This window comes from Anopheles darlingi, chromosome 2, assembly GCF_943734745.1.
Source record: "Anopheles darlingi chromosome 2, idAnoDarlMG_H_01, whole genome shotgun sequence".
NCBI classification, from domain to species: Eukaryota; Metazoa; Arthropoda; class Insecta; order Diptera; family Culicidae; genus Anopheles; species Anopheles darlingi.
In genome coordinates, this window is record NC_064874.1 from 11,779,701 (window position 1) to 11,796,771 (window position 17,071).

At 49.4% G+C, this 17,071-nt stretch overlaps 2 protein-coding genes across 8 annotated transcripts in view; one reads left to right on the top strand and one right to left on the bottom strand.

Moving 5' to 3' along the window:
• Positions 1-226: 226 nt before the first annotated feature.
• Positions 227-14,876, top strand: LOC125948267 (beta-alanine transporter). 6 transcript variants are annotated; one of them, XM_049674173.1, is made up of 8 exons: positions 227-245; positions 3,637-3,908; positions 3,993-4,108; positions 10,885-11,047; positions 11,160-11,336; positions 11,448-11,597; positions 13,795-14,022; positions 14,170-14,876. In XM_049674173.1, exons 2-8 carry the CDS (start codon positions 3,676-3,678, stop codon positions 14,858-14,860), a joined length of 1,758 nt encoding a protein of 585 aa, XP_049530130.1. In that variant the 5' UTR covers positions 227-245; positions 3,637-3,675; the 3' UTR covers positions 14,861-14,876. The 6 variants fall into 6 exon arrangements, with proteins under 6 accessions (XP_049530130.1, XP_049530127.1, XP_049530126.1 ...); XM_049674170.1 differs by lacking the exon at positions 227-245 and adding an exon at positions 273-444; XM_049674169.1 differs by lacking the exon at positions 227-245 and adding an exon at positions 273-430.
• A 17-nt stretch (positions 14,877-14,893) lies between these two features.
• LOC125948263 (homeotic protein female sterile) overlaps positions 14,894-17,071 on the bottom strand; it is a 130,698-nt gene continuing 128,520 nt past the window's right edge. For both annotated transcript variants that reach the window (XM_049674165.1, XM_049674164.1), the window contains exon 18: positions 14,894-17,071. This exon is cut by the window's right edge and continues 2,329 nt beyond it. The gene's annotated coding sequence lies outside the window, so the exon portion shown is untranslated.

Consider the following 17,071-nt stretch of genomic DNA (forward strand, 5'->3'; position numbering starts at 1 on the left):
CGGTCGTCCAAGCAGTACAGTCCAAGATACGCTTCCTCTTGGCGGAGGCTTCGTCGCGCTAGCTCTTATCATTCACGAGCGCAAGCAATGATCACCGCTACGGTGTAACCACAAGCCGTCCATCATCTTCGCCATCAACCCGCGCGAGTAATCCTAAACCCAACAGATAGATAATGCCGGTGACCACCGGTCGGTCGCTCGTTCGCTCCTTGGCGGTTGGTCTTCACTGGCACGGGGGATCAACGGTAAAGACTAGCGATGTGCGTCGCGCGAAACGTCGCGCTCTCGAGTCACGCCACTTATCAGTCAGTCTGGTGGTCCGCCAGCGAACGGTTCTGCGGTCCTCGAGTGCGGTCCTCTGGTGCGATTCCTGGCGACTGGCCACTACCTTCAGACAACCGGGGTGTGACTACACGTGTGCAAAGTGTAGGTGTGTGTGTGTAGGTGTGTGTACGTGTGTCTATCTATCTAAACCCGAACCCCAAAACGGCACACACGCACACGCAGACAGATTGTGCAAATTGAAAATCAATTAAACGTCAATTAAGCTACCAGTTCCGGGTTCAGATCCTGGCATCGGTTCCCCACCGTTGGGGCAACCAATCCGGCAACTCAAGTGACAAGTGAAGTGATTTTGAGGTTAATCCCTGGCGCCCTCTATCACCTCGGGAGGTTAGTGGTGGTGGTGTGTTCGATCTTTGTGTGATTTTGAGATTAGTGTCCGGTGTGGATGGAGCTTCGTCCGGGGATCATCAGAACCGGGACAGGGGACTTTCAAATTAGTGTTCGTCGAACTGTTGGACAATTCCATTGGAGTTTCTTCAGTTCCAGTTCGGGTTTTCAGTATTTAATCGAGGAACAAAAGCGAAAAAAAAAAAACGGGCGTCAAAAGTGACGTCCAAATGTCCCAAAAAGAAGGTGGTGGCTAATAGCGCCGGTTGACAGACGAACCCATCCAACGTCACTTTGGTTAGGGCAGTGCTTTAAAGGGGAATGCGTTCCGTCTTAAGAGCTGGCTGGATAGCCCTAAATTTCCCGTTTTTTATCTCCAAGTCCTGTTGCCGGTGGTCGTGATGTACGCTTCGTAAAGCGTCACACGTCAAGCGCACGGTTCACTTTGATTTGAAAATGAAACGAAGCGTACAGGACGAAAACAATTCCTGTCAAACCAAACTTCTCTCTCTATCTCCCGGAAGGGGGGGGGGGGGCTTTGCTCGTCAACTAAGCTGCGGTATGTGTGCACGCCCAACTATGTGTGTGTGCATATTTATCACTGAGGTGAAATCCCACAGAAAGCATAAAATATCTCATCGAAAATGACTCAATAATTTTACAAGAGCCAGGCTCGAACTCTGTGTCCTCTGTATGCTTCAATTGCCATCACAGTGTATGTGTGTGTGTGTGTGTGTGTGTGTGTGTGTGTGTGTGTATGAAGGGCACCGCACGCACGTTACACGATCTCTCGGGAGGATTTGTTCCCGACATCGAAATTAAAATTTTAATGCACCCCCAGAGGATGGGAGGAGGTGGGACAGGGAGGGGTCGTCACGGTGCACTCCGATGAGAATGCTGACGAGGGGCTTTGGGGAACACAAAACCAACGAACCAGCCAACCAACCAACGGAATCGTAACCAATTCGCTGAGCGCTCGGGCACATTGGTGGATGATGCTTGTCAACGCTGTCTCCACTTGTGTGTTCCTGTGTGTGCGCGCGCGTGTGTGTGTGTGTGCGTTTGGTGGCAAATTAAAATATGAAAATGAACCAACACACGGGTCCATTGGCGCGGTTTCATCAGGAGGAAGGTGGTCTGCTTATGCTCAGTGCGCCCCAGCATCCAGCACATCGCACCAGCGGCTCATGATGCTCATGATGCAGCGATGTCCTTTACCACCCACTCCCAACGGGGAACGGCATCTCCCACATAGCGATGCTCACTGATTCCAACCGGCGCACGGCGTATGTGTGTGTGTGTGTGTGTGTGTGCGCGCGCGAGTGCGTGTTTCGTTATTTTTAATTCATTCTTTTCGCCAACATTTACCGGCGCTACCGAAGGGAGTCCCAGCAGGCCGTGGTAGCAGCATGTTTTGGGAATCCGGCACCGGGACCGCTCTCGGTTTCTCTCGGCCATCACCAGCCCTTCGCTGGCAGGACCTGTTTTCCCGGCGATAAGCACGCATTGCGTACGCTCGCAAACGTCACATCAAGCGGCGGCGGCGGCGGCGCCGTTGTCGGAAATTGCTGCGTTTGCAAGGATGACGCCCTCCCCCCCCCCCCCCACGGAATGTCCCGGGTTGTTGACACCTGAAATGCCACGGAATGGAAGCGCCGAAGCGATTCTCGGGGATTTTGCTTTCGCTTTATTTCGGACGCTCCCTCCTCCAACCGGGTAGGATCTTCTTTTTTGCGCGACGCCATGCTGCTTGGGTGGAATGGTTTAAGGCATGGCCACCCGGTGCCCACTCGGTCGCTCATCATGATCAATATGCTTTTTTACCAACCGGCCAGCTGGTGAATGTTCATATAAAATGCAAATTATTTCCCTCCGACTTTTTTCTTTCGATCCTTCTTCTACTGTTCTGTAGCGGTTGGCCATTATCGTATCCGGGGTGTTATCCGGGGCAATGTTTTACGGAATTGTGAACTGGTACACATCATTCAGCGGTTCCGGGCGGGGGGTTAATGGTCCTCGTTTTCGTTCTGGTTCTATCGGTACATTTAATTACGTTTTCTCATTCGGGTTAATTGATATTTTGTCCATCGGTGCGATGTTATTGGCAGGTTTCGATTTTCCGTTTCGGCAGCAGCTAATGCAGCATTTCGTGGCTTAATAAGGATGCTCTTAATCTGGGGGCATTTATGGGATTCTTTATCTACCGTTTTTTAACTCTGCTTGTTGTTAATACGTTCAAATCATGCAAAAGATTGACTGTTAACCATTTTCAATTTATCGTCCTTTTTGGTCGAGTCGCAAATCAATTGTTATTGTAGGAGACATTTCTGTCAATTTTTGGCCACAAATTGGTCTTGAATGTTTATTAAATAACTTATTTGTTAAATATTAACAAAATTTTAACAATTCTTTTAAAGAAAAAGAAATCTTGTAAGAGATTGGATTGTTTTAAGAATTTCTACATTTCCTTCAGCTCGCTTCAGCATCAACTTCATCGTTAGCAGCAACAGTTAGGCTAGCATATTAAACTCAATTAGCACAATATGAATACAATCATACTTCGTATCGTTGAGTGTGGCGTCTTAGAAACGATCCTCCATTTCTTTTGTTTCCGACTCGCTACCCTCTTATGAATGCTCCAGCGAAGGATTGAAACATACTTTCCGCGACTTTGTGATTTCTTAACAGCCCCGTAATACCATTTAATGACCAGCAAGTCGACACGCACACACTGCAACAAGCTATGCCCCGGAACCTCATTCATCGTAGAGTTATGCTTCATAACAAGCTTAGTTTCCCTCTCCCCCGCCCCTCCAGAGCCCCATTGAAACCATTACGCTAATGCCCAAACAATCAACATGAACGATTATGATAATTTTTGATGGCGGCGATTCATTCGTCGGCAGCACTCGGAACAGATCGGTCACTTACTGGGCTAATTAACTGAATGCTTCTAACCTACAGATTCCTCGTACTCGAACGTTCCTTCCCGAAGACCCGGGTATGGCCAACAGTGACGCAACCTTCGACGAGATCCTGGCCGAAGCCGGCGATGATGGGCGGTTTCAGCGGCACTATAACTGGATCTTTAACTTTTGTGCCATCTCGTTTGCGTCGATGTCGTACATGAGCATCATTCTGGCACTGAACAAGCCGCCCCACAACTGCCACGTGCCCGGCATGGAGCGCTACAACATTACCGACATGGAGCAGTGGAAAAACCTGACGCTACCAAGGTAAGGTGATGTCCGGTGAGCGGAACCCCAGTTTCTCTACATTCTTCGGCCAACCTGAGACTTGCTTTCACTTTGTTTCTGCAGAGAAACTGACAACCGAGGATTGCCCGGATTCAGCAAATGTCAGATGTACAACGTCACCGAGGAGCATCTGCAGCGTCACTATTCCGACTGGAACTTCCAGGAATCGGACGTGATCGGTAAGTCCATATAGCCAACAGCTGGAAGGAACAGGCGATGGTGAAGGTGGCTTTTTTGGAAATGCCTTCGGCATCAATCCCGGGGTAAAGCCCTGGGCTTCCTGGACTGATTTGCGATTTGCATAACGACGGTGGTCGGCTTTCTCGATACTAAAAATGCTGAGTAACAAGGGTCCACCGATAACCGTTGACCCGGTTTGGTTCAAGGATCTGTTTGGTTGGTGGTTAGCCCAGCTGCAGCAGCCGCCGCCACCGCTGCCGCCAACCAATTGAATGGGAATTGTTATTTTTATTTCGAAATCATTTCAAAATGCGAATACTTCTCCAATAGATTTCGGTTGGTTGCCTCGACTGCCATTTTGGGCCACCTTTTTCATCGTTTCTGTGTTTGTGTGTACCCCTTCTTGGGGTTCGGCTGCTGTAGTTTATCCAAACGAGAGGTTAGCGGAGGTATTTCCATCATTAGAAATGTAATCCAGGAAGCTCAAGTCCGGCGTCACGACACGACTCCTTGCTTCCTGCCGAGCGAGATTGGCATCCGTTAGCGCATGGCGTTTCGCAATGTTATGCGTGCGTTCCCCTCCCTCCTGCGTCCTTACCCTATTGGCTGCCCATTTCACCGTCAGCGACGTTGCCCTTTTCCTGCTCGTGCTCCCGTCGGCTGGATCGGCGATGTTCGTTTGCTCAATTTAAAGAGGATTACTTTGTAGCTCCACAAAGACAAACACAAACACACGGACACACAAACGCGCGCGCGCGCAAGGTTTCGGTTCGAAGACCAAAAGGGCTAAGCAGTGGTCGTACCGTGGACCGAAGTCCAAGTCCAAGCAGTCCAAGTAACCGTAAGCAACCATTGTGTGTCCGCAAGAAGGCAAAGGAGGCAACGACAACGACCACTTTGCCCGGTGGCCAGCCTCTTGAATCGGTCTCGGGTGGCCACCTCCCGGGATAACGAAGCCACCTATAGCCTGCCTGCCTGCCTTGCGTCGTGTGCGTCTTGGCGAGATGCGAGAAGCAGGTATCCAGCATCTCCCGGCATGGCGATGGCGAAATCGAAATGCAGAAACATGTTGCCAACAGGCCCGTACCACCACCAGCAGCACCAGGGCTATGGGATCGTTTGTTGAAAAGATTATATTCAAAGCCCCCCCCCCCCCTCGCATCCACCACGGGATTCTCGAGAGGTTAACCGGCACCCACTGGGCGGACGGGATGGACGAAACAACGGACCCCGAACCCCGCTCGCATCCCGGGCGCCGGTGGATTGCGTAAGCAAATGGCAAATCGTGAAGGAGGTTTAATCTTCTGGAAAACTATTTTGCTTGTCCCCATTCCTTTAGTTCCTGGTCCCCGGTCTCTAGTCCTCCAGGATCCGGGGACATTATTCAGGGGCAGCCAACATTTTGCGGAACACTTGGAACTCACTTCAGGGCGTCCAAAAGGGGGGGGGGGCGTAAATGGTTGAGGGAGGGAAGGGTGAAGGGCAACCTCTTCACTGAATGGTCATCGTCGTCGCGATAAAGATTTTCTTCCACTTCCTTCACTTCTTCCTTTTTTCGCTTCCTTGCAGTTCCTTTGCTCCGCTCGCTTGCTGGTGTGGAATCGGAAGAAAAGCGAAGCAGGAAAAGCTGAGAGAAGGACCCCGTGCGGTGGGATGGCCGGCTCATTTATGGACGACTTAGGTTAATGGATTGTGGTTCGCTGTTTTCTTTTCGCTGTGGTCGATGTGGTGTTTTTGAGGAATAAGCTGCGGTTAGTGGGCTCTTGAAATGGGCAACCTCAACTCTCCCCCTCCCGGGAATTCACTACTTTGAAGTGCAGAACACCCCCCTCCCCCCGGCTGGGCACTAAAGGGGTTGGATCAACATCCCCCCACCTCGGATCGTCCTGTTTCTGCATTCATATCAATGAAAAGGATTACTGGTGGGCCGTTTGCCGTTGGTGGGTGGTGGGACCACACGATGCCCCCGATAGGATGCCCGAGATATTCTTTTCACCCACCATTTCCTTCCCCGCAACTCATGCCCGGGCTTTCATACTAATCGCATTTCCGCTGGACGCACACCGGAAACCGAACGCGTGCCGGATGTGCGGATCTGGGTGGTCCGTTCTGTGGTCAAACGATCCGGTTCGGTTCGGTTCGGTGGTGAAAAGGAAAGGAATGCCACGCCAACCGCAGTGGCAAGTGTATGCCGCCGATGGAAATCTTGATTGAAATAATGTGAACAACCCGTGCACATTATTTTTTTCTTTCGCTTCTTCTCTCATCGAGATCCCCATTTTGTTTGCCCCCAAACGGTGGGTATCGCCGTGTCCGGGGTAAAGGGATATTCCCGGATGTGCGGTTGACCGGATCGGTAAACAGAACCAATGGCTTTGAAAATTGTTTGCGGTATTTTTTTTCCCCCTCCCATTCCATTGCAGTATATGGATATTGGTTGTGATAGCAGATGGGAGGATTACGGGCAAGATGAATCGCGCGGGCTAAGATAGGACCGGTCAAAGGATTTGTGAAATCAGTTTTTATGAAGATGGCGTTGCTGGTATGGTATGTGTTTCGAATAGAAAACGATGGTTAAAAGCTGGCATTGAATCTGCCCTGCAGTGAGGCTATTTCAATATCTAAAATAAAATGGTTGCAACTAATCTGGTGATAAACTGGAGACAAAGCACTAGAGGAAAAGCTGGCAGCACTGTCGAGCTGACAGCTCCAGGGATGCTGAAGATCGTAGTAACCATCGATGAGCATCTTCGTTGGCTCAGTGTAAACTATTGGAACAGCGAGGCACACGTCTCACGATTCTTATATAAAAATAAACAGTTTCAAAACATCCAGAAGCACATCGGAGGAAAGCGGTTGCATCGTTGCACTCGGCGAACGTTGCACCAATCAAAGAAAAACTAGTATTTTATTCGATTTCCACCGTATTGCTGTTCTTGCCAAGCAAACTAAAAACTTTGCAGAAAAAACACACACACACACACACTCACACGGACTCTTTAGGGGATAGAAAAAAGGTTGAGAAATGAATTGTGACAAGCGGCATTCAACTTGCCCCCTTCGCTTGAGATGGAGACGCCCGGTCCGCGACGAAGCATAATTGTCAGCGCGAGTGATTGAGAAACTTTTACCCGTTATGTGCGAATGCATCGGATACAGAAGAGTGAAGATTATTGTTGCTAGTGTGACAGTTTTGGTTTGTGATTCCGGAACCGGTTATGTGATGACAGATCACATGTCCTCCATGCGTTTGCTTTCCGGTGAAATGTCTGAAATCTCCAAACAAAAGGGTCTGGTTCATAAATGATATACCTTGTGTGAAATTGGTTAGAGTTAAATTGTGAAAAAACTTGAATTCTTAAGCCTGCAAGGTAACGTTACTTTCACGAACCCTCCTCTAGTGCTTCAGCAGGTGTTCGGTTGGTCGAACATGGAAAAAGAGAAACATTTTAAATAACCCAATCTACTACCGTTGTTATCGCCTTTTCTTAAAGGCAATCTATCGTACTAAGGGAAAAGATTATTGACGGATCAACAGCTCGCAGAACGCATCGCACAAATGCACTCACAAACTGTGCACCTCGCGCACACCACCGTGATGATCCTCGAGGGAATGGAAGCTCCAAAGAGGCCAAACCCGATTGTCACCAAGTCGCCTGAACAGCACGGGCGGCTGGCAGTGATAGAAATCCGATGGAAAGTAGTTTGCCAAACAAAAAGTACGACGACTTTAAGCGGTTTAAACCGACCGAGCGCTGCAACCCCGCTCCAGGATGCCCTTTTGCCGGGACGCGATGGCTCGTTCCGAGAGCCAGAGCTGAAAAGCTGTCAACCGATTTCGTGGAAGAAGCGTGCACCTTGTGTTTGTGCGTGTGTGTGTGTGTGTGAGAGAGAGAGAAAAGGGTATTAAAGTGAGTGAAGCACTTGGTGCACCGCAGACTGTGCCCGCTGAATTGATGCCGAGGGTGCGAGAAAGGCGCCCGTCCGGAGGGAATATTCCATCCAACATTTCCATAAGAAAGAAAGAAGGGCCAAGGAAGGGGGCATGGGGTCGTTGGTTGATGCGAAAGTAAAGAGTACTTTCCATGCGAACCCTGGCCTTACCTCAGGCGAAATCGAGCGACTTGCCATAGTTTGGGCTAAAGGTTGCAAAATCCATTGTACGTTATCCATGAACCTTGGTGACTTGGCGCCAGCTCGCCCGTCCTCGTCGAGTCGCCGGTTATGCTGGTGGTGCTCCTCAGGTGAACATTCGCCGAGGATCGAAAAGTATTATGAACATATTTATTTAATATTACCCGTGCTGTTCTGCTACTGTTTGTCCAAAAACTCGGCTCCGGCTCCGGTGACAACGCAATCACGCAGCGAAAACATTCACCCAAGTGGCGTACCGTTAAGTTGGCTGCTCCTCTTCGATCCTCTTGGCACAACGTGAAAGGCCAGGGGGGTGGAAGGGCAACATTTGATTTGCATCATTTATTAAAGGAAAACAGTCAGCTTATTAATGTAGCATTGTGATATCGTGTGGCATAGACGAGTGCCTCATTTCATTGGGACAGGATCCGAATGTAAAAAGCTCCGATTCCGTTTTCCTCCGTTGCGTGTGGCCGGATGGTTCTGGCTGGCTGGCTGGCTGTAGTTGGATGCATTGGAGCAACTTTCGCCACATTTGCTTCAAAACACAAAGTATCCATTCGAACGAATCCGCTAAATCTACGTCAGCACGCCCTGAAGGTGTGTGTGCGCGTGTGTGTGTGTGTTCCCGAAAGATACCGAGACAACGGTACGTAGCCGGGCACACTAACCGTGAAACTGAAAACACCCAGGGCAGGATACAGGGCAAAGTAAACATTCCTTCGCTGCAATGAAATGGCAACGATTGCGTGATGGAAAAGAACGATCCAGGGCGGTGAGAAAACGGGAGAGAGAGAGAGAGAGAGAGAGAGAGAGAGAAAGAGAGGAAAGCTTGGGAAAATAAAAATAAATGAAAACCCCTTCGCCTCCGGCCAACGCCTCGCAGCCGTCGCGTTGGTCCGTCCGGGAGTTTTGGAGAGTGCAGCGTGAACCGTGCTTGGTGTTGCCATTGTTTTCAGCGGGTGAATTTGATTCTTGCTTATGATTCTCACATTTTTCTCCCCCCAGCATTCACTTCTTCTCACCTTTCTTTCTCTCTGTCGCTCCCTCTATCGTCCGGTTGCTGGCGTGGCAGTTTGCAAACCGAGGGAACCGAGTGACGTGCACGGTGTCTTCTTCTGCTTTTTCTTCTTCTTCTCCTATGCATAACAACCAGATCCCGAGTGCTGGCTGGCTGGCTAGCCACTGGCAATTTGGGGGCGGAATCGGGTCTTGTTGCTTTAGCGTTAACGAAGGGGCGCGCTTGGTAGGAATGAAATTACGATGAGATTTATGGGTGGCGCTAGTGCCTGCCGGAACATCGTTTTGCGAGGGAGAAAATAAATTCATTATGTTTATACAAGGTAATGTAGTTAACGTTTAATAACGGGTGCGCACGCATTCCTAGCGCCAGGATATTGCGCCCGACCGGTGCTGCAGCAGTACTAAACCACAGTTGTTGCTAGAGTTGCTTGGTGTTGGTTGTTGATTAGAGGGTTAGTTGGTGAAATTTTCCGAACGAGAAAAAAAAACCGGATCCAGTTGATTCGCTTGCTGCAAATTTGTGAAAAATATGCAACAGAAGCCATAACCTAGAAGTACAACCTTTGGCGATGTTCGTAATTCCTATATTGATGATTCAAAGAGTTTAGTAGTAACTATCATTAGCCCTGAATTCAACGACACAAACGATATCGACATTGTAGTGCATCTAATTATCTACTTTTAGTAATCTCCAATACGTTTCAGACACTTAAAGTGACGCTCCGAATCGAATGGTCTCTCCATTCCCAGTACCGTAAAAGAACCAATTTCCTCTATTCAAAGTACTCAAGTTCCGTTCACTCTCCGGTAGAAATGGAGGAGTATCCACGATTGGCGCAGCTTTTCCCCCACCGGACGAACGCACCTCTCCATCATTCTTGCATTTCACTCGATTAACCAAATGGCAGTCGAGGGTGAAATTAGGCCTGCTTCCGTACCAACGCGGGGGGTGGCCCGAGACTAATCGGCTGGAAGCGGCACCGGAAACATATGCGCGCACTCGGCACTCTCCGCAGTTCCGGCCACATCACGCCGATACACTAATGTGCCAATTCTTGGAAAACGCTTCCCGTAGCCAAAGCCTCTGCCCGCATGCTTTCTCCTTGGGGAGGAGGAGCTTCTTGGCCTTGAACTGTGGCCGTTGTAGACCATCCCAAACCCCATAAACAAAGAATGGCCAACGGAACTGGCTAAGAAATCAATTTGAAGACGTGACTAGTTGCCGGATGTAGTTGAAAGAATGATTAATTGTAGGCGGTTCAACGGAACGATTTCGATAGACCAGGCCAATGGTCATGTCTATATATAGAGCCTGTAGAGTCAGAGCTTTGATTATTCAACGCCGCTTGATGAGCAAACAGGCGCCAGTTGACAGTAAACTGACCAACACCGGCGTACCGGACAACCTTAATCAAGATTCTCTTTCAACAAAAACGAACATCGAACGGACGCCGATGTGATCAGTTACACCGAGGGCACTGAGCGATATTTGGTGTTCAAGCCCGCGTCCGGGATGAACCTGGAACTTCATCGAGTGGGAGTAACACCAGCTTGGCACTTCCCTGCAAACTCACCTCTCTCTCTCTCTCTCTCTCCGTTCTGTCCCGTTTCACGGTAGCTTGCGCGTACGGGTACGACTATGACCGGACGTACTACGACCGGACACCGATCACCGAGTACGATTGGATCTGTGACAAGGGTTTCCGCGAGACCAACATTTTCATCTACAACCGGCTCGGTGAACTCGTCGGTACCGTCGTCTTTGGCCATCTCGGTGACACGTAAGCCTCGCACTTGCGCTCCCTCCCCTCCCGTGCAGAGCGGATAGATTTGCTGAAGCCAAACATGTCTCCTCCTCCTCTTTTTCCTCCTGTTTCTCGTCCCTCGCCACAGGATAGGCCGGCGGCCCGTCCTTATCATCAGCATCCTGGTCATTACGGCCGGGCGATTGGTGTCGATGTTTACGGCCGCCTACTACGTCGTGTTCTGCATCGCGGCGGTCGTCGGCAGCCTGACGGCGCATTCCATCTTTCAGGCACCTTTGATCATCGCCATGGAGATATCGAAAAGGTAACGAACGTGTTTGATGACCACTGGATGGTTTATGTGCGAGTGTGTGTGTGTGCATAGACAGTTGCAGTTACCGAACCGTTTTTCCTGTATGTTGTTTTATTTTTTCAGCGAACGGCGCGGCCACATTTCGATGATGCAGTGCTTCGGCTGGACGACCGGCATGTGCATCCTGCCGATGGTGTTCTGGGCCACCAAGGACTGGTTCTGGGCGCTGATGGTTGCCACCCTACCGATCGTCATTTTCACCTGCATCTCACGGTACGTCAAGCCGCGTACCGTAACTGCATCCAATTCCGGCGTTCCGGCGCTGCTGCCAACGCACCTCCCTCCATCACCGCGCGGCTATGGCTATCGATACCATCGGCACTGACGGAGTGATCAGTCATGGTGGTGATACTACATTTTAGAGTGGTTCTGGTCGCTTTCGAGTGTGCTCGGTGGCGGGCACGGGATGCAACATTAAAAATATGAACCACTACTCCGGCCCTCCCCCTAAGTGCACAAGCGCTTCCACATATATGGGACCCTTCATCATCAGTATCATCAGTATCATCATCATCATCATCATCATCGAAAAAGGGCGATGGCATCGTCGGAAGTTGAGCATTCGCTAAAACATTGCTTTTGACAAATTGTATGCACTTCCGGCTAGAACACACACACACACATACACATACACGCGAGCACACGTCAGGATCGCTCGTCACGAGCACGATGCCATACATTATGAAGCAGAGACCTTTCATCGTGGCCCTCCCTCGGGGCTTTGGCTACGGTGCGGGTTGGCTGCACACGCTGTTAGTGAGGTTAGGGAAAAGTTTGCTCTTAAAACGCGCGCACACACACACACACACACACACACACACACGCATCACTCTCAAATACACCAGTTACCTCCGCACCCTGCGCACCGCGGAACGTTGCACATTTTCCCCCGCGTCTGGCTCGGAGTCTGCAATTTATGGTGACATCCGATGGCGGGTGGGGCATCCGAGCATCCCCGCACCGAGGTGTGTTCCCCCGTGAAAGCATCTTGATTGAAAATGCAACAATGTTATATTAACCCGCCAACTTTTTAATTTCGTCCGGATGCCCGGTTTTTTGTTGAGCGAGGGGATCGCGGGAAGGCAGGCACGGGCAGGCGCGGGCAGACGGGTGTCAGAACGAAAGACCGTGCGCCATCGTGCCATGTTTGTCGTCGAGTGCTCTTAGTGCACCAGAATTTCTGCGCGGTGGTATCTTTTCCGTGCAGTATCCGTGTAGTAATGGAAAAGTACTAGCACCGTGTGCAGGAGGTGTGTGTGTGTGCGTGTGTGTTGTCGTTGGTATGCTGGCCCACTGAAAGCTAAACTTCTCTTTGCGGGAACTTGAATTCACACCACATAGAGAGATGGAAATGAGAATTTAGATACCTCGCGTGAGGGCCGCGGTTACTTCGACTGTTTGTGCCAACAACTAACGATATTCACAAAAGTTGGTTCATCAACGTTTGCTGTGAGAAGTGAAACTATTGCGTGCAGAAAAGATCAATGTATGTGTGGTTATGTCAGCAGAGCAACGGTAGTAGATCGCTTTAAGCAACTAATCTGTTGTGTTGTGTGGTTTAGCAGAGTAATATGGTTTCTTCAATAACTTACCAGACATTCAGATTCAAAGTACAGTCGAGTATGTGAATACTGGAGCGACAAAGGTCACATACACGGATTCAGTAAACGTTGATTGGAACTCACCGGAGGATGCTGTGACCGATTGATGGCCTACGCGCGTTTTGTTCTCTTAAATGTCACACGCAACAAGCTACGTCAATGTTCCAGTAACAGTTCTTCACGATATTTCGTAGTTCCAAGAATTGTTCCATGTTTCCATCGTGCTGCTGTTGCTGTGGCTGCTGAGATAGCGCCACCATTCGACAGTTGTTTTGACGTTCAGCCTTCGTTTGCCAAAATTTGAGAGGATTACAATGTTAAAGCAATAGCTTAATAGATGTAGACTACGCACCGACGCCGCAGCACTAAAATGGGCAGCAATTTTGAACTATTTCGACCTCAGAAAAAGGGAAACTGGCGTGGCACACGTCAGCAAAGCTAAAAACAACGTTGATTGCAAAACGTGTCGGTGGCAGTGAAGCTGACGAAACGGTGAAGGAGAATGCGAAACACAGAAGATGGCGAAAGCCTTTTTTCCAGTTAGATGAAAACCATTTTGCGTCCACCGAGAGCGTCCATTGTGTGCGTGTGTGTGTGTGCATGTTACATGTTTCAGACTACGGGGCGGCGCAAAGGGCGCATCCACGAAAGGGCGCGTCCATCGTCCGTATCAATCATCCTTTAACGTATGTTTTTTTTTGGTCTCCTTTCTAATTTCATCCACTTGCTCGCTCGCACACACACACACACATCTCGTCGTCTGCGTGATCGTCGTGGAGCATCATCCTCATCCCATTCCACGAAAGCAGCTACCAGATTGAATCGCCCCGCTGGATGGCAACACGTGGTGACTACCGGGGTGCCCTGCAGCAGCTCAAACGGATAGCGAACATCAACGGCATCCGCGAGCTGCCGTACGATGAGCACATGCTCGAGAAGCGGCTGGCGGACCATCGGACCGACACCGTCTACGGTATTGCCTCGCTGTTCGACGGCTGGCGCATGACCAAGAACACGCTCCTGGTCGTCCTGTGCTGGTGAGTGCTGTGTCCGTCCATCGGTCCACCACGTCCGTCCACCACGTCCATCGTTCACCGTCTTTTCTTTGTGCTTTCGCGTGGATGAGTTTTTGGTGATTAATCGCGTACGTGTTTTCATTTCACGCTCGGCGCACGCACAACCAGGACCGTGGGCAGCGTCCTGTACTTTACGCTCGTCCTGCTGAGCTCCCGGATGGATGGTAATCCGTTCCTGAACTTCATGTACCAGAGTCTCATCGAGGTCCCGGCGGCGCTGATCGGACAGCGTGTGTGTGATCGGTTTGGTAGGCGCACGACCAACGCTACCGCCTTCCTGCTGGCCAGCATCACCTGCCTGCTGGTGGTGCTGATCGTGCGTGATCCGAGCTACGAAACGTTGACCACGGCACTGGCGACGCTCGTCAAGTTCTGCATCAGCATCACGTTCTTCGCCGTCAATCTGCAATCGATCGAGATCTATCCGACCTGTCTGCGGCAGACCGGCATGTCGGTGGGTACGATTGCGGCCACCCTGTTCGGTATCGTCGGCCCTTATCTGGTGCACCTTGGCACCGAGTACGACGTGCGCTATCCGTTCATCGTGATGGGACTGTCGGCGGTTGTCGGTATGATGGCGGCACTCTTCCTGCCCGAGACGCTTCACCAGGCCCTACCGAACACTATCGAGGAGGCGCGGCTTTTCGGTAAGGACCAGCGTTTCTGGTCCCTGCCGAAACCACCGAAAGCGGGGAAGCAACATGCGGAGCAACAACAGCGACCGACCAGCACCGGCGAAGAGGCCGAAGAGTCGGTCCGGTTGAATGTACCGGAACAGGCGGATGTCAAAGTGGAATAAAGCGGCCGCTTTTTTTTAATCAAAACTGAGAAACTCGATCGCCATTTTCTTTCATTCCGTACCAGGTTACACATGAAGTCATTTTTAAAGATTTTATATTTTCTAACCTTCACTTCACCCACAATTTTCTTTTTCTACACCACCATCATTCGTCATTATTACCAAACCCGCCACGCCACACCACGCCACGCCTCACTCACTGTTAACGCTCGTTCCTTATTCATCGCCCCCGTGGCCGATCGTGCACGGCCAGAATGGCCAGCTACCGGGGCCCCGGTGTCTATCTAAACATACGCCATCACTCCCGTTCGCCAACCTTTTCCAACCAAACCCCGGCGGGGCAGGGATGAAAAGTTGCCAAGAAGAAGATGTGTCATGATAAGAGACATAATAATGAATTAATTTTTGCTATTATAATTTGATTTCGATTCGATTCGGGTTCTGCGAATCCATTAATGTCAGCGAATATTTGGTTGTGCCTTCCCGTCGGACGGGTGGAGGTGGTTACCCTACCGATCGAACCTTTTCTTTTAATGTGTTTCGTTTCTTTTGCTTTGTTTTTGTATTGCTGCGGATGCCAAGCGGATGGAAGTGGGGGACTTTTACGATTACCTTACAGTCTACTATCAACAAATTTCGATTTCGAAACGATGTGAGAACGTTTTGCCAAGAAGAGTGAGAGAGAGAAAAAATGATGGAAAGTCAGAAAAAAGGATTGCTTCGAAGGAATAGAATAAATGGAAGTTGCTCAGAAAACAAACAAAAGATGTTGGAAGTTTCGTAATGGAACAAGTTAATTGGAATAGAAAAAGGAGAAACAATCCTTTCGATTTCAAAGAAAAACAAGAAAAGTAAAGTTGCTAGTGCTAAAGAAAGAAAGAGATTTGGAAATGACACATACGAGCGAATAGAATTGTACAGCAACAACAGCAGCAACGTGTCTCACAGCGATCCCTAAAGCGACCATCTTTCTAAACCCTGTTTTCAGTTTTCCGTGCGTTTTTTTTTTGCTCTCGCTTCCACCAGACAACGACGATGCATCATCATCAATCTGCCAGCTTGCAGTGAAAGAAAGTGCTTTTCTCCACCATTCGTTTTGTCCCTAATCTGACGTCTTGCTGAACGTTCCTGGATTTTACTATTATGCTCCATTCGTTTAAAGATAAATTACATCCGTAATGAAACCCTGGCCATGTTCCCTGGCGAAGTGTTTTCGGAATTTACTAATCTTCACCCCGTTCACTGGGGTGTCACTTTCTCTTGACTCTCAATCGCTCGTAATGGCTTCGTTCGTTAAATACAATTTTTCGTTCCCACTTCGTTCCCCGCCCGCGGAACCGGCCGTAAAGAATTTGGTTTGATTTTGGCTAGATTTTGTCTGTGTGTGTGTGTGTGTTTCGATATGAAATTTATAATTTTATACTCTCCTGCCTGCTGTCTCATCTCATTTTTATACAATCGCGCGTGCGCTCTCGAGCTATCGAGTTTTACGCTACACGCTGCTGGTTGCTACTAACTTTTTCGTCATTTCACTAGTTTAATGGTTTTTGTTTTCGTGTTTTTCCTCTTAGTTTCCTAAACATTGTCAGATCCAGTAATATGTGTATATCCTTTGTGTAATTCGATTTCTCTTTTTCTCTCCCTCCCTTTCCATTCCCTCCTTTCCCATTTGTTCTCTATTCTCTTTCCCGTTCCTAGACCTTTTCACTGCCGTAACGAAGATTAAAATTTAGTCGATGCGTGATGATTTATTGTGGTAGTTTAAATTACTTACCTAATACCTAGCGCCCCCCCTAGCCCTCTTTCGTCGTCTTTTTTTGCCACCAATCTACCCTCTTCCCCCCCGGGGAAATTGCGTTACACAACAGCATTGCGGGAATCAGACTATATATAGAAAAAGCGATAGAACCGATTCTCACGCATTCTCTCTCTCTCGCTCCGTCCGACGTCATACTGGCGGATACCGATAATGTTAAAGTTTCCCTTAAAAATATTGACTCGCGGAATGTGCTTAACACACTTTGCTCCCACTCCACCTAAACCACCCCTCCCCACTGCCTTTCGTTTAAACTGATCCCTAATTCGAAAGCTACATCACGTTTAAAAAAGTTTTACAGAAAACTTAGAGCCTCCTCTTTGCTACAAACCGGAAACAGCGCGAGGGAAAGTATTTACAAAGAGTTTGTGTGTAAGTGTGTGTGTGTGTATGTG